Raw genomic sequence first — 15,102 nt, 5'->3', positions numbered from 1 at the left:
AATTCTACCCTATTTGATTATTTTTCATACTCTGCATAACTTATTAGGATGTCTGTTGTATTTACCTGATAAAATCAATAAATATTTAACTTCCAAGGATTGTATTATGTTATGAATTTCTGTACTTTTTCATGAAAAGCAAAATATTAAAATGACTTCTTTACCTAATGTTGACTACTCAATGACATAAAGTATTTAAGAACTTACTTTTCCAGTTTTTACAAACGCATCTGCTACTTTTCTGTTGCGCCCTCCATAGCAGGTTGTAACAAGATCAGCAATTCCGCAACTCTCCAGGAAAGTGGCTGATGTTACTGGTCCTTGACAAAATAATTTTGCAAAAGCTAACATTTCCATCAATCCCAAGCGGATAACAGCAGCTTTAGTATTGTCACCGTAACCAAGCCCATCACAGAATCCTGCACCAACAGCTACAATATTCTAGGATGTAAAACAGTTACGAAAAGCAAGATTACAATATGAAGAAGGCTTTGAAAAACTGTAGTCTGGGTTGAAATTCAAAATATTTCATATGGAATCAATTAGGTATGAAACCACACAAAGCAAGTATGAAACAGTCTGTAAAAAGACTTAACACTCCCACCTCATGCCCTCTTGATGATCTTGATCAATGTTCAAACTATAATTTTTGCTCTTTTTAAGAGAAGCCAAGATTTCTGACTAGAAGGCAATAGATTTAATTACAAGAATGCAAAATATAAATAGTTCCTTCAATGCACTTTTTTAAAAGGTAGTAATAATCTGTTAGAACTTAGGATAGTGAAGCTCTAAACACATCAAAGCATACAGGGGGCTTTGAATCATCAAAATTTGTGACAGATTCCCAGAAAAAGTCAAAAAGAACAGTTATCTGCACTCGGAATAGACTTGAGTAATGTGCATATTAAGAATTTGGATTAAGGGTTGGTGTAGTATTCATAGATATCGATACATTTTGTCAATATTTTCTAATATTTGAGTAAGATTGGGTATAAACCACAGCAGTTATGGAAAACTAGGGATTTCAGATCTATTAGATGTTAGATGACCTATCTGAATTTCCTTTTTAATATGGCAGGTTGTGGCATGAAGCTGCTGCTATACTGGAAAGTTATTCCTAATTTAATCAAATATAGTTTTGAACTAATTCATCTTGCCTTTATTCAAAAATAATTAAGTCTGTCAGTCTAATCTAACTTCACAAGATCCATTGACACTATTATAAAGGGCCCCGTATACCTCTTGCTCTACAGGTTTGCATTGGAAATTGCGTTGACCTTCAGTTGGACAGGAAATGTTATGTCAGAAATGTACAGCGCGGAAACAGAGCCTTTGGTCCAACTCATCTATGTCGACTGGGTATCCTATATAAATCTAGTTCCATTTGCCCATATTCCTCTTAAACCCTTTGTATGTCCATCCAGATGCCTTCTAAATGTAATCATACCAGCCTCCACCACTTCTTTTGGCAGCTGATTCCATACATGCACCACCCTCTGCGTGGAAAAGTTGCCGCTTAGGTCTGTTTTATATCATTCCCTTCTCATCTTAAACCTATGCCCTACCCTGAGGAAAAGACCATGCCTATTTACCCTATCCATGCCTCTCATGATTTTATAAGCCTCTATAAGGTCACCCTTCAGCCTCTGATGCTCCAGGAAATATAGTCCCAGCCTATTTAGCCTCTCCCTATAGCTCAAACCCTCCAACCCTGACAACATCCTTGTAAATTTTTTCCGAACCCTTTCGAGTTTCACAACATCTATCTTATAGGAGGCAGACCAGAATTGTACACAGTACTCTAATACTAGGTGAACCAAGGTCCTGTACAGCCTTAAATTGACCTCCCAACTCCTATATTCAATGCATTGACCAATAAAGGCAAGCATTCCAAATGCCTTCGCTATCCTATCTATCTGTAACTCCACTTTTCAGGAACTATGAAACTAACTATGTCTTTATTAGGAACACTCCCCAGGATGTTCCCATCAAGTGTATAAGTCCTGCCCTGATTTGCCTTTCCAAATGCAGCACCTCACTTTCCTTTAAATTAAACTTCATTTGCCACACCTGCACTCCATTGGCCCATCTGATCTAGATCCTGTTGTACGCTGAGGTAGCCTTCTTCGCTATCTACTACACCTCCAATTTTAACGTCATCTGTGATAGAGTGAGGGTTTTTGCTAAATCAAAAACAGAATCTGACAGGGTGACACAAACATTACCATGTATTTAATTGGTTTATCGTTATGCACATATACGAATGTTTTCAACAATGGCAAATTGAAGTTCGAGTACTTCGGCAATGTGCTTCTCTTGTATGTATCCACTACTTTTAGAAAGCAAAATAGGTAGTAGTGTAATTTCCAAACAATGCAAAAGAAGTTGTATTTGAAAAGAAGGATAGAGAATTTTGGTCTATGAGACAAGAAGGAGAAGTAGTCACCAATGTTTTTAAGTTGTTGATACAGCTTGTGAGATTTTATTCAAGATAGAAATTGTTTACCAATGTAATATTTCCACAGTGCTCATTGTTTTTATTTTTGAATAATATAAGCAATCAGTTAATTTGAAACTTTAATAATACCAATTCTGAATGAACTGCAGATATTCAAGAAGGCAGTTCACCACCATATTGTGGAGAGGAATTAGGGATGGACAAGGAAATGCTGGCCCGCCAAGCAACATTTATATTGCTTGAATTTTTTTTAAGTTTTTATTTTTACATTTTTGTTCTGGTCTTTATATCCCTCCATGGTGTCCAACCCTCACTATCCCTGTGATCTCCTCCAATGCCACAATCCTGTAAGAAATCTGCACTCATCTAATTCTAGACTCTTGGCCATTTCTGATTTTACTTTTGATAGCTTAGGCCATAAGCCCCTGGAATTCACACCCTAAGAATCTTAACGACCTCCCCCTTTATTTTCAATGCTCCTAACCATCAGGGGATCTGCTGTAATATCCCCTTATGTAGCTGGATATGAGATTCTGCTTTATAACACTCAAATGAAGCAACCTGGGACATTTATTGCTTTAAAAACGTTATATAAATACAAATATTGTCAGTTATAAAGTCACCTTCCGGAAAATCATTTAAAATGGGTATGAAAAATTCAGTGAGAAGAAAACAAAGACCTGGTGTAAAACGTATCGATATTTCAAAGTAGTTGAAAGACTTCATGATTTATAGGAAAACATATAGTAAAGTATAGCCCTTATAATATATATTTCTGAAATATCACCCAGATTTATTTAATGAAATGGGACGATCACTTACTTTCAACGCTCCACATATTTCCACTGTGTCACATTCCTCTACTACAGTAATTCTGAAATTTGGGGTCTGCATTAACTCCTTAAGGATCTCTCCGTGAGTTTTGTTTTTGGATCCTGACAAATACAGACACTTTTTAAAAAACGTAAAATCCTAAAGTCACATGTAAAGGCTTACCAAGCTTTTTGACAAAAGATTTTAACAATGTGTTGCAATATTCTTCTTGCAATGTGATTACATCGCAACCAGGATGTTGAAGCAGGTTCTTTTGCATTGTAACAATATTCTTTGTACGCACTTTGATCTTAATTTTTAAAGCAATGTAAACAAAATTTAGCTATAATCAGAATGTTTGATTGGCACAGCAAATTTGTGGTTTTATAAAATCAGCTTTACAATAAAAACTAAGCAACCAGATCATATAAGTTTGTTTTTTTAATTAATAAATTGTAATAATAAAACAAATGCTGGAAATGAAAAGAAAATGAAAACACACAGCAGGTAAGGCAGCAACTGTTTAGGGTAGGATTTTATCTTTAAGACAATCTGAAAATTGGAAATTTTTTTTTAAATATGGCATCAGACCCACAAGAAGGAAGCATTTCTGCATGGAGATGTGTCCAGTTGTATTGCATCGTTAAAAGCTTCTCAGCTTAAAGCATATGCATGTTTGAGTTGAACACCAAATCTTATGGGCAGGCAAGCAGCAAGTTCTGACCCTGTTGAAATATTCTGTGCACCATATTTAAAAGGAACTTAGACAACACTTAATTTTTTGCAAGCAATGAACATCAGAGGACTGACACTGATCACCCATTCCCAACCCTGGATATACCCATGACTAGAAAGATAGTGGCTTCAGGCCTGAATAAAGTCTTACAACAGGTTTTCTGCAGGCTGTCTGGGGGAAAAAAAGCAAGAGATGCAATACTCCTGAGCGATATCAACAAGAGGCCATTTCATTGACAAAGTCAGCCTAGGCCAATGAAGCTGTGAAGGCCATCACCCATGCACGGCCAGAGATCCTGGCTCCAGTGCTACAAAAGGGGAGGTGATGGTTTAGTGTTATTGTCACTGGACTAGTAATCAAAAGACAGCCGATAGTGGAATTTAATTTCAATAAATAAACCCTGGATCTACCTGCTTATATGAACCTGTTGTTAAAAACCCAGTGCTTCATTCATGCCCTTTAAGGAAGGAAACCGCCATTCTTATCAGGGCTGACCTACAGGTGACTCCACTCCCACAGCAATGTGGTTGACTCTTAACTGCCCTCTGAAATGATCTAGCAAGCCAAGTGCTGGACAATAAATGCAGGCCTTGCCAATGACAGCACATCACATGAGTACGTAAGAAGATGAAAGATCTGCTGCACTCTGCCAGGGTTTGTCACACTGCCTTGCTCAATTCTCACTCATTCAGAAGCCTGAAACATTGTAAGTTCACCACTGCAGTTGACTGTTGTACACAGGTTTGGATGCTAGGTATCTCTATCAGATACTTCACTTAACTGAAGTGATTACCAATGTAACACTACAGTAGTATTGGTACAGATGTACCAGGGTTCAATTTAAAACAATTTAAACATTAGATAAGCTCCAACACTCAGCAGTTTATGGACCATCAAGTCACTGACCTTGTATCTCAACTAGGTCAACTTACAAAGCTCTGATACCAAAGTGCAAAAGAATCTGCCCAAGTTATCTCTGATGTTAGATCTCTTGCAAGTACTTGGCTATTTCTATAAAATAGGTGGTGGCTGCTGTGGGGAGCCGGATCTAGCAAATCAGTCAGTATCTGCCAGATATGCATGAAGACATTTTGCTCCATTACTGAAGCCATGGTTTCATTCACTCACTAGCTTGATCAGAAGGGGCTAAAGCACCATGACCTCTCATCAGGCACGTCATTCCTTCAAGGAGTGAAGAAGGTGCAACTGAACACTGTCAGGAATAAAAAAAACCTTGAAATCACTTTGGGTGAGCAGGTGTCAATGATCTGTAGAATCAAGCACTGTGCACAAATATAGCACTTTGTACTCCATTATTGTAGTACATTTTTTAATCTGTTAAAGCTTCTAATTGGTGCTATTCATGTTATAGTCAACCTTAAAGGCAATCAATCACTGTATGTGCTCAATGTCCACCATTTGGAAACAGCCTAGAGCACTGCATTTGCCAGTCACTGCCGCCCCCGGGAGAATTATGACCTTGGAAAAGCAAAATCTTAAGCTGGACATGTGGGTTTGAAAAGTCGTTCCAGCATCGTGACCGTCTAAATCAATGCAAAATGAGGGATGCATGCATACTCCCCATGCGCTCCTGCATAACTCTATATTGAGATTTTGGCCTAGAACTGAGCAAGAGTTCACTAGAGAAAGACTAAGAAAATAACTTGCACTGAATGCCAAAGAAAGGAGCATAAAGTCTATCCGTGAGCCGTCAAACGTTGCCTTCAGGGCAGGAATGTCCTTCAGTCAAAGTTAACTCCTAGGTCCATGCAGCCACATATTTTTTTCCAAAGTTGCTTGGTCTTAAAACTACCCACTGGGAGGTTCTCTCTAGATTGCCAGCATTGTCTCATTATAGCCCTGCTTTCTTCAGCAGCAGCATTATCAGCTTTAAAGAGATGGGGTTGATCCATCTCCTTCTCTGTTATGGTGCCACCCCATCATCAAGCTAGGTTATGTATGACACAGCAACAGTCACTATTCTAGAAACATAGCCAAGTGAGCACTGGAATGCTCCTGAGAGATGGAGGTAGCGGAACCGGAACCACATTTTAAATTGGCCAACTGTCAGTCTAAGGATGGTCCTAGTGGATGCATGGGCAGCATTGTAGCATTTTTCAGCATTGATCTGGGAGTGTTTCACATTGAAGTCATTAGCCATGCCTTACAGGAGTACCTTCTGTCACTCATCAACTATCCTGGAAGAGAATATCACTTGAGAGTTTACAGAGCAGAACCGTCATGATGGCTTCCTATATGGCAAGTGCACATCTTTTAGGAATTGTTGCCTAAAGTCACATTGAGCAAGTGAAATCCATCCTTCAAGATACAAGGAAGGTCCCAGTGTTGTATGTATGAATTTGATGACCTCACAGAACTGAGGCAACATAGCAATGAATGAGCCAGCTCGGCTCTCTGGGACCATGATGAACAGCATAAGCAGATATACCTACCTGAGAAAGGCAAACTCACAAATGTACTTGTAGGTGACCGAATGGAAGATATCACTCCCGAGTTGAGGTTTCAAAGGAGCCTCTGGTAAGGAAATTCAATGCTGCTGTGATCTTCAGCACTGCAGAGACAGTGCTTCCTCACCAAGCTGCATGGCATCAGATCTTCATGGAGGAGCTGGGAGATGTGGGTGACAATATCCCTAGTCTTCCCAACATGCCTGAAGGTTAAATATTCACTCATCTTCAGTTAGCTGAAAGATTTTGAATGGACCTCAGTATCCTGCTGATGGCTCTGAAGACCCTAGTTCCCTTTTTCTGATACTGATTATGGGGGTCTCTGCTGCTGTTGGTGCTGGGTATTTATTTGTCTTCACTTTCTTATTCTTAGATGCAACAAAACTAGGACTACTGATGGGGTTTAACTGGCCACACATCTTGCATTGAAGTAGAGAATTTTGAATAAATAGGAGGAAAGTGATGTTGGCTTTTTTTTTCAGAAATCTTGCCCTGGACAACTCATCCTTGGGCCCTTATTAGGCTGCTCCTATTTCAATCATGCCCGCAGCCACCTCACCATGGTGAGACCCATCCTGCATGACCCATGACTGCATGTCCTCTTCCTCATTTAAATATATCCAAGGAATTTGTGGCCTTGAGCACTGTAGTGCATTGCATGCATGGGCCATGTAGCTCACTTTGACTCTTGGTAGTCTTTGACACAACCCTGCCATACTGGAATCAAGAGTGGGTATGATGTCTTCAGCCCAGTGTCCATAGGTTTCAGGAGCTTGTGAAATGACTTCACAAAAACCAACTACACATTACCACCATTGATGCGGTTGAGTATGTGTAGTCCTTTAGTTCAGAAATCAATTTATTATGTGGTCTGATAAGGAAGTTCAGTATTATAAATAGCTAAAGCTTGTTACCCTTTAAGGTGCAGTGAACACTTCATTTCATCATAAAACTCTTTATCTAAGCACTTGCACAATTGTTTACTCTTACTTCTGTTTCAAAATACTCACTTGTGGGAGCTTGATCTTTGCAGGAAATTACAAAAATGGATCTCAGGCCCTTCCCATTTCTACTGCATACTTTTGTGGGACAATTTGTTTTGAACGGCTTGAAGATAGTAACGGTCCGTGTGTTTAGATTCCTTCAACTTTAATCCTCTTTCCCTAACCTACAGTCATCCCTCCTCTCTATCACTGCAAATGGTCTTCTTTCCTCTGATGCTCCTCTGTCATGTTTCAATGTTCCCTCTACCACTATGGCCTGGCTCTCAGTTTCCCTTGGCCATCCTGATCATGACCCTAAGCCCATAACCATCAAGCTCCCCATTCCCAGAATTAGCCTTATATTGCCTCTTATTTGAATTACCTGCTGCTTCACTTCATTCGCACACCTCACTGTGCCATTCTGTTTCTTACTTCCTTCATGCAACACCCACGCTAATTTTCTCACCTTGCCCTTATCCCTGTGATTCTCCCCTCTATCTCCCAATTAACTATTTCCTGTCTCCAAGCTGTTTCTGATACCTTAAATATCCAGAAACCTGAAGTTTAATTCTATGCCATGGCTTCCAAGCGTTTATCTGTAAATTATTTGTTGATCCCTTTTGTATTTAACCCTCAGGCCTGCCAAGTTAGGTTCGCAGGCATCAGCGCATTTGGCCCCCTCACTTGTGCTTGCTGGGTGAGCCACTCAGTCCTTACACTATAACCATCTTATCAAGGCATGGGCACCCGCATGGGCCCCAGCTATGCCTGCCTCTTTGTAGGTTACGTGGAACAGTCCCTCTTCCGCACCTACACAGGCCCCAAACCCCACCTCTTCCTCCGTTACATTGATGACTGTATCGGCGCCGCCTCTTGCTCCCCAGAGGAGCTCGAACAGTTCATCCACTTCACGAACACCTTCCACCCCAACCTTCAGTTCACCTGGGCCATCTCCAGCACATCCCTCACCTTCCTGGACCTCTCAGTCTCCATCTCAGGCAACCAGCTTGTAACTGATGTCCATTTCAAGCCCACCGACTCCCACAGCTACCTAGAATACACCTCCTCCCACCCACCCTCCTGCAAAAATTCCATCCCCTATTCCCAATTCCTCCGCCTCCGCCGCATCTGCTCCCACGACAAGACATTCCACTCCCGCACATCCCAGATGTCCAAGTTCTTTAAGGACCGCAACTTTCCCCCCACGGTGATCGAGAACGCCCTTGACCGCGTCTCCCGCATTTCCCGCGACACATCCCTCACACCCCGCCCCCGCCACGACCGCCCCAAGAGGATCCCCCTCGTTCTCACACACCACCCCACCAACCTCCGGATACAACGCATTATCCTCCGACACTTCCGCCATTTACAATCCGACCCCACCACCCAAGACATTTTTCCATCCCCTCCCCTGTCTGCTTTCCGGAGAGACCACTCTCTCCGTGACTCCCTTGTTCGCTCCACACTGCCCTCCAACCCCACCACACCCGGCACCTTCCCCTGCAACCGCAGGAAATGCTACACTTGTCCCCACACCTCCTCCCTCACCCCCATCCCAGGCCCCAAGATGACATTCCACATCAAGCAGAGGTTCACCTGCACATCTGCCAATGTGGTATACTGCATCCACTGTACCCGGTGCGGCTTCCTCTACATTGGGGAAACCAAGCGGAGGCTTGGGGACCGCTTTGCAGAACACCTCCGCTCAGTTCGCAAAAAACAACTGCACCTCCCAGTCGCAAACCATTTCCACTCCCCCTCCCATTCTCTAGATGACATGTCCATCATGGGCCTCCTGCACTGCCACAATGATGCCACCCGAAGGTTGCAGGAACAGCAACTCATATTCCGCCTGGGAACCCTGCAGCCATATGGTATCAATGTGGACTTCACCAGTTTCAAAATCTCCCCTTCCCCTACTGCATCCCTCAACCAGCCCAGTTCGTCCCCTCCCCCCACTGCACCACACAACCAGCCCAGCTCTTCCCCCCCACCCACTGCATCCCAAAACCAGTCCAACCTGTCTCTGCCTCCCTAACCGGTTCTTCCTCTCACCCATCCCTTCCTCCCACCCCAAGCCGCACCCCCCGCTACCTACTAACCTCATCCCACCTCCTTGACCTGTCCGTCTTCCCTGGACTGACCTATCCCCTCCCTACCTCCCCACCTACACTCTCTCCACCTATCTTCTTTACTCTCCATCTTCGGTCCGCCTCCCCCTCTCTCCCTATTTATTCCAGTTCCCTCCCCCCATCCCCCTCTCTGATGAAGGGTCTAGGCCCGAAACGTCAGCTTTTGTGCTCCTGAGATGCTGCTTGGCCTGCTGTGTTCATCCAGCCTCACATTTTATTATCTTATCAAATAAATGCCCTGCCTTTGAAGATCAAAGCTATTGAAATGGCTTGTATTCATCAGAGCTTCCATGAAGAAATCCACTTCTTCAGATACATGTCTCATAGAAAAGGTTTGTGAACAGACATTTTTCTCATTTTTGTGAAAACAAAATTGTGACTGTGGACATAATTCCAGTCGGCTGCGCTAGTTGATGGGATTTTGTGGTGTGCCCATTAATGCAAAAGGGGTTCCTAAATATTACCCTGGGTAAAACTGCATTTTTCTGAAACCTTAACCCAAAGCTTTGACCCAATGTGAGGAATTTGAATTATGACCTCCGAACTTCACCGTTCCACAAGTTCAAATGCCTCGGGTAGGTCGAGAACTTTCTTCTCAATGTTTCAATGTACTAACTTTTCTTCAGAATGAAGGAAAGATAGACATGTGCTGGTTCTGTGCCGGTAGGCAGGTGAAGAAAGGCTGTACGTGTTTCCCTCTACAGATGCTTCCTGACCTGATGAATATTTCCAGGATTTCCTGCTTTTATGTGTCTTTACCCTTTAAATTGTGACAAAATGGTGAGAAAAAGACGCAGTTTTATGTAAAGAAACTGACCAAGATTAATTCACCAATTACTGCTTAGTTTTTGGAATAAACAGGCAATTGAATTCCACTTATATTGAAGGATGACTCCAGGTTCAATCGCACTGTTTTTCCATATCAGTATTTGTAATGCTGCTAACATCCAACAACTCTAAGTGCTCAAATTCATACACTGCAGAGAAAAGCGCCAATGATTTTGAAACAACGTCACACTGATTTTAGAATAAGGAATCTATTAGAACTGATAGACTGATTTCCAAGAATGGTAGTGCCAGTGAGGAAGGTAGTGTATGGGCTTCTGCGTCAGTATGCTCCAGACCGGCTGCTTCCCCCCTTCTTTCCTTACTCTTTCTGTCTCATTTCTTTTTCTACATCTTTTTCCTGTCAGCGGTGGTGGAGAAAGTGACATTGCGAAGGGGAGTGGCCAAAGCAGGACTCTGGGTGAGGAGGTAGCCTGGCAGCAGAGCCAGGGACTCCTGGTTATGTTAGGCTAGGAGCAGGAGCTTAAGGGGTTGGCGAAGCGGCAGCTGAAGTGGTGGTTTTGTGGTATGTCCAGACTGGGGGCTTCAGGCATTGTTGAGGCAGTACTAGCAGCAGAGCTGGGGACTCCTGGTTGCAATAGGCCCGGAGCAGGGACTCCTGGTTGTCAGCAAGGCAGCAGCGGAGCCCTGAACTCCTAGTTGAGGGGCAAGTGTAGGTTCAGCATAGGACCCAGCATTGGCAGCCTGTGGGCAAGGTGGGCCCAGCAACAAAGAGATAAATCCGACATTGGTTGGTCTGGCACTGACAGCGAAAGGTTGGTGGCACACATGTTGCTGGTGAGTTGGCCTAGGACCCATGGTAGATGTGGCAGAATGAAGGTGTACTCTCTTTCAGCTGTCTCCTTTTATTCTTAAACTACACAAAATGGTGCCGGATTGTTGTGACAGTTGAAGCTCATAATCGTGGACAAGTGACAAGAAATCATCTCAAATCACCATTAAGACATATGTAAGTAAATTAGTGTTTTATATTTAAGTTTTGTTTTGAAACATTAGAAGACTGTCACAAGCACAGTCATTCTTCTTACCAATTGTTGTCTCACAGAATTTTTCATCTGCTACTTCTTTAGCAATGTTGGCACCCATCAGTACAGACATTTCAATCCCCAGTTTCTCACGAATTATATATGATATTAATTTGAGACCATCAGGACCTTCATCTATTCCCTAAGAATTAAATATAAAAATAACTTCAGTACAGCTCATTCAACATTATTGACTTCTAGAAATAGCCTTACTTTTTGGGCAAATTATGGGAACACCACCATCTGTAAATACTCCTCCAAGCCACTCACTATCCTGACTTGGAAATGTAACACTGTTCCTTCACCGTTGTTGGGTCAAAATGCTGGGATTCCCTCCCTAAGGGCATTGTGATTGTACCGACAGCACAAGGACTGCAATGGGTCAAGAAGGCAGCTCATCATCACCTTCTCAACACCAGCCAAGGACAGGCAGTAAACACTGGTCAGGCAGGAATGCCACGTCCACAATAAATATTTATTTAACAATCTCATATGTGGGAAATAGGAACAAATATAGCCCTCGAAGTCTTCTTTTCTATTCAAAATAAGCATGACTGCTCATCCACCTCAGCTTCATTTTCCCGTCGTTTCATTATATCTCTTAATTCCCTTGGTGTCCAAAAGTATATTGATCTCTGCACTTGAAGTCAACAACTAAACATCCAAAGGTCTCTGGGTAGAGAATTCCAAAGACTCTCTAAGTAAAGAAGGATCTCTTCAACCCAAATCTAAATGGCCAACCTGTTATCGTATTAACTAACACAGGTTGTCATAAGGCATCGGTGGAAGAAATGCCCAGGTCACTATATGTAACAGCCATGCCAGTAAATCTGAAGAGTCAGTTTACGATGTGTTTCTCTGGAACTCTAAAAATAACTCTGCATCTAAGATTTTCAAACTAGTTTCATAATATTAGAAAGAACTGATGAACATGTCCAGGGCCACTGTCTACTCTACCTTACATGTTCACCACTGTACCCAATGCAGTTTCAATGTCTATAGAACAGCTACTGGTATGTCCTTCTTTTCCACCAAATATCCCAGTGAATTCATTGTGTGGTGGTTTAATCTTCAAGAATTAACTTGGCTTAATTGCTAGCACTTTCACCTTGCTAGAGTAGATCATTTGAACTGATGTTTGAGTACAATACTGAATGGTACTACACATTCGATTAACCGCATCATCAGAGATAAGGAAAACCTTTGATAATTATGCCTTGTTAGGAAGTAAAATATTGGTAGCAGCACAGATATTGCTGCAAGAAATAAAGTGCAATGAGCCATGTAAACTTTTTGTAATTAGAGGCATTATCTCAAGTATTGGATATATGTTTTTCTCAAGTCTTTATTTCCTTATCAACCCTGAAAAGTGCCAAGTTAGCAACTATCCACCTACACATTATCAAAAGCATCTCACATGGGGATATTTAAAAAAGATTAACATAACATGTAGATTTCACTGCAGTCCTGTACAGGTTCAAATGGGAACAGTAAATTAGCCACTAGGTAGACATTTTGAAATAAACTTCTTTACTGTATTAGAGTAGTACTGCAAATGCATTTGAATATGGGATTAAGAAAACAAAGTAATTTAATGAAAGTTTTTGCACAGCAGAGTATAGAAGAAATAAAATGATTTGATAAAAGAAATATGTTTAGATTTGGAACCTATAGCAGTTTTTTTCAAGTACATAGTCAACTTGTGATAAACAGAGTTCTAGTCATGGCATATTGTAAAATGACTGAGATTTGTTATCTCATGTAATTTTAAACAACACCTTGTCCAAAGGTTAAAGATCAATGTTAACTATAATATGTTGCAATGCCTGTTAAACAGTTGCGGTCTTTAGTTTCTGTAATTTGAAAAAATAGAGACTTTAGCAGGCAGAACAGGAAGTAATTTACAAGTAGTTTCTTAGACATTCTTACAAAAGCAAAACAAAATATGATTAGGAATAGTAAATTATGAAATACGGTAGGACAGGATACGAATACAATAGAACAGTACTAAACAAAATACATGAGTCACATCATTTTGAGTTCATTAAAATTACCACAAGCAATCTTTGTTGCAACAGTCAGACTTAAACCACACATTAACCAGAGATTTAAACCACACATGAAGAAACATAGGGGAGGCAGTGGCCAAGTGGTATTATTGCTGGACTGTTAATCTAGAAACCCAGATAATGTTCTGGAGACCAAGGTTCAAATTCCACCACGGCAGAATTGAATTCAATAAAATATCTGGATTAAGAATCCAATAATTACTGTGAATCCATTGCCAATTGCCTGCAGGATAAAAAAAAACCCATGTGGTTTACTAACGTCCTTTAGGGAGGGAAACTGCTTTCCTTACTTGGTCTGGTCTACATGTGGCTCCAGACCCACAGCAGTGTGACTGGCTCTGAACTGCCCTCTGGGCATTTAGAAATGGGCAATAAATGCTGCCTGGCCAGCGATGCCCTCATCCCATTAATGAATAAAAACAAAACTGTAAAGTATATACAACTGTCTTGGTATTTACGCTTTCTGTATCACTTGAAATGACTGTAAATGCCAATATTCTGCACTCATGAAGAAAGGGGTCACCTGGAAATTCAAGGAGAGTATTGTCTAAACAATGGCTGAAAAAGAGGAATAAAGTGATGATAAAGTAACAGCTTTGGTCTACAAATAAAAATCCCAAACCTGGACCTCAACTGTTTGCATTCATTGAACTCTTTAATTTTACCTTTATCAGTGAGATTCCAATTGCACCAGGCTTCACATGATTTTTCATTTCATCACAAAGTCGTCCTATAAATTGATGGGGTAAAACAAAGACAAATATATCTGCCCCATCTGATGCTTCAGTGATATCTGGCACAGCGATCTGTGAAACAGGAAATAATTTAAAAACTAAATGAAACATAGAAAATAGGAGGAGAAGTTGGTGATTCAGCCCTTTGAGCCTGCTCCACCTTTAAATATAGCCATGATTGATCATCCAGCCTAGTACGCTGTTCCTGCTTTCTCCCAATGTCATAGAAACATAGAACCACAGAAGGCAACCATTCGGCTTATCTTGTCCATGCTGACCTAAAGACACCCAAAGCCCTTTCTGATCCGATCTTCGTGCACACGGCCCACACCCTTGCTGACAGTACTTAAGGTGCAGATCCAGGTACTTGTTGAAAGAGTTTATGGTCTCTGCCTCCAGCACTAACTCAGGCAGTGAGTTCCAGACACTCGCCACCGTCTGCGTAAAAATGTTTTTCCTGACTCCCTCTAATCCCTCTGCCACTTAGCTTGAATGTATGACCTCTGATTTTTGTACCCTCTACCAAGGAAAACAGGTTCTTCTTGTTTATCTCTACCCCTCATCACAATTTTGTACATATCAATTACGTCACCCCTTGGCCTTCTCTGTTCCAAAGAAAACAACCCTAGTCTCTTCAATCTCTCCTCGTAGCTACAATTCTCCAGCCCTAGCAACATTTTGGTAAATCTTCTTTGCATTTTCTTCAGAGCAATTATGTCCTCCCTGTTATGTACCTTCCAGAGCTGTACACAATACTCCAGTTGTGGTCTCATTAGCGTCTTTCACAGTTTATTCATTATACCTCTAGTTTTGTGTTCTATACCTCTGCCAATGACGG

General features: G+C 41.5%; 1 protein-coding gene across 2 annotated transcripts in view; it reads right to left on the bottom strand.

Moving 5' to 3' along the window:
- The window catches only part of LOC125453912 (glycerol-3-phosphate dehydrogenase [NAD(+)], cytoplasmic-like), a 31,879-nt gene that overhangs the window by 6,100 nt on the left and 10,677 nt on the right, over nucleotides 1–15,102 (bottom strand). For both annotated transcript variants that reach the window (XM_059647380.1, XM_048534056.1), the window contains exons 3-6: nucleotides 14,196–14,336; nucleotides 11,465–11,603; nucleotides 3,281–3,393; nucleotides 208–441 (exon numbers count right to left, since the gene is read on the bottom strand). In XM_059647380.1, coding sequence (XP_059503363.1) covers nucleotides 208–441; nucleotides 3,281–3,393; nucleotides 11,465–11,603; nucleotides 14,196–14,336 — 627 coding nt within the window. The remainder of the gene's footprint in view (nucleotides 1–207; nucleotides 442–3,280; nucleotides 3,394–11,464; nucleotides 11,604–14,195; nucleotides 14,337–15,102) is intronic.

The sequence above is a fragment of the Stegostoma tigrinum genome, chromosome 7 (genome assembly GCF_030684315.1).
Source record: "Stegostoma tigrinum isolate sSteTig4 chromosome 7, sSteTig4.hap1, whole genome shotgun sequence".
Taxonomy (NCBI): domain Eukaryota; kingdom Metazoa; phylum Chordata; class Chondrichthyes; order Orectolobiformes; family Stegostomatidae; genus Stegostoma; species Stegostoma tigrinum.
This window is presented reverse-complemented; position numbering and strand designations above follow the sequence as displayed.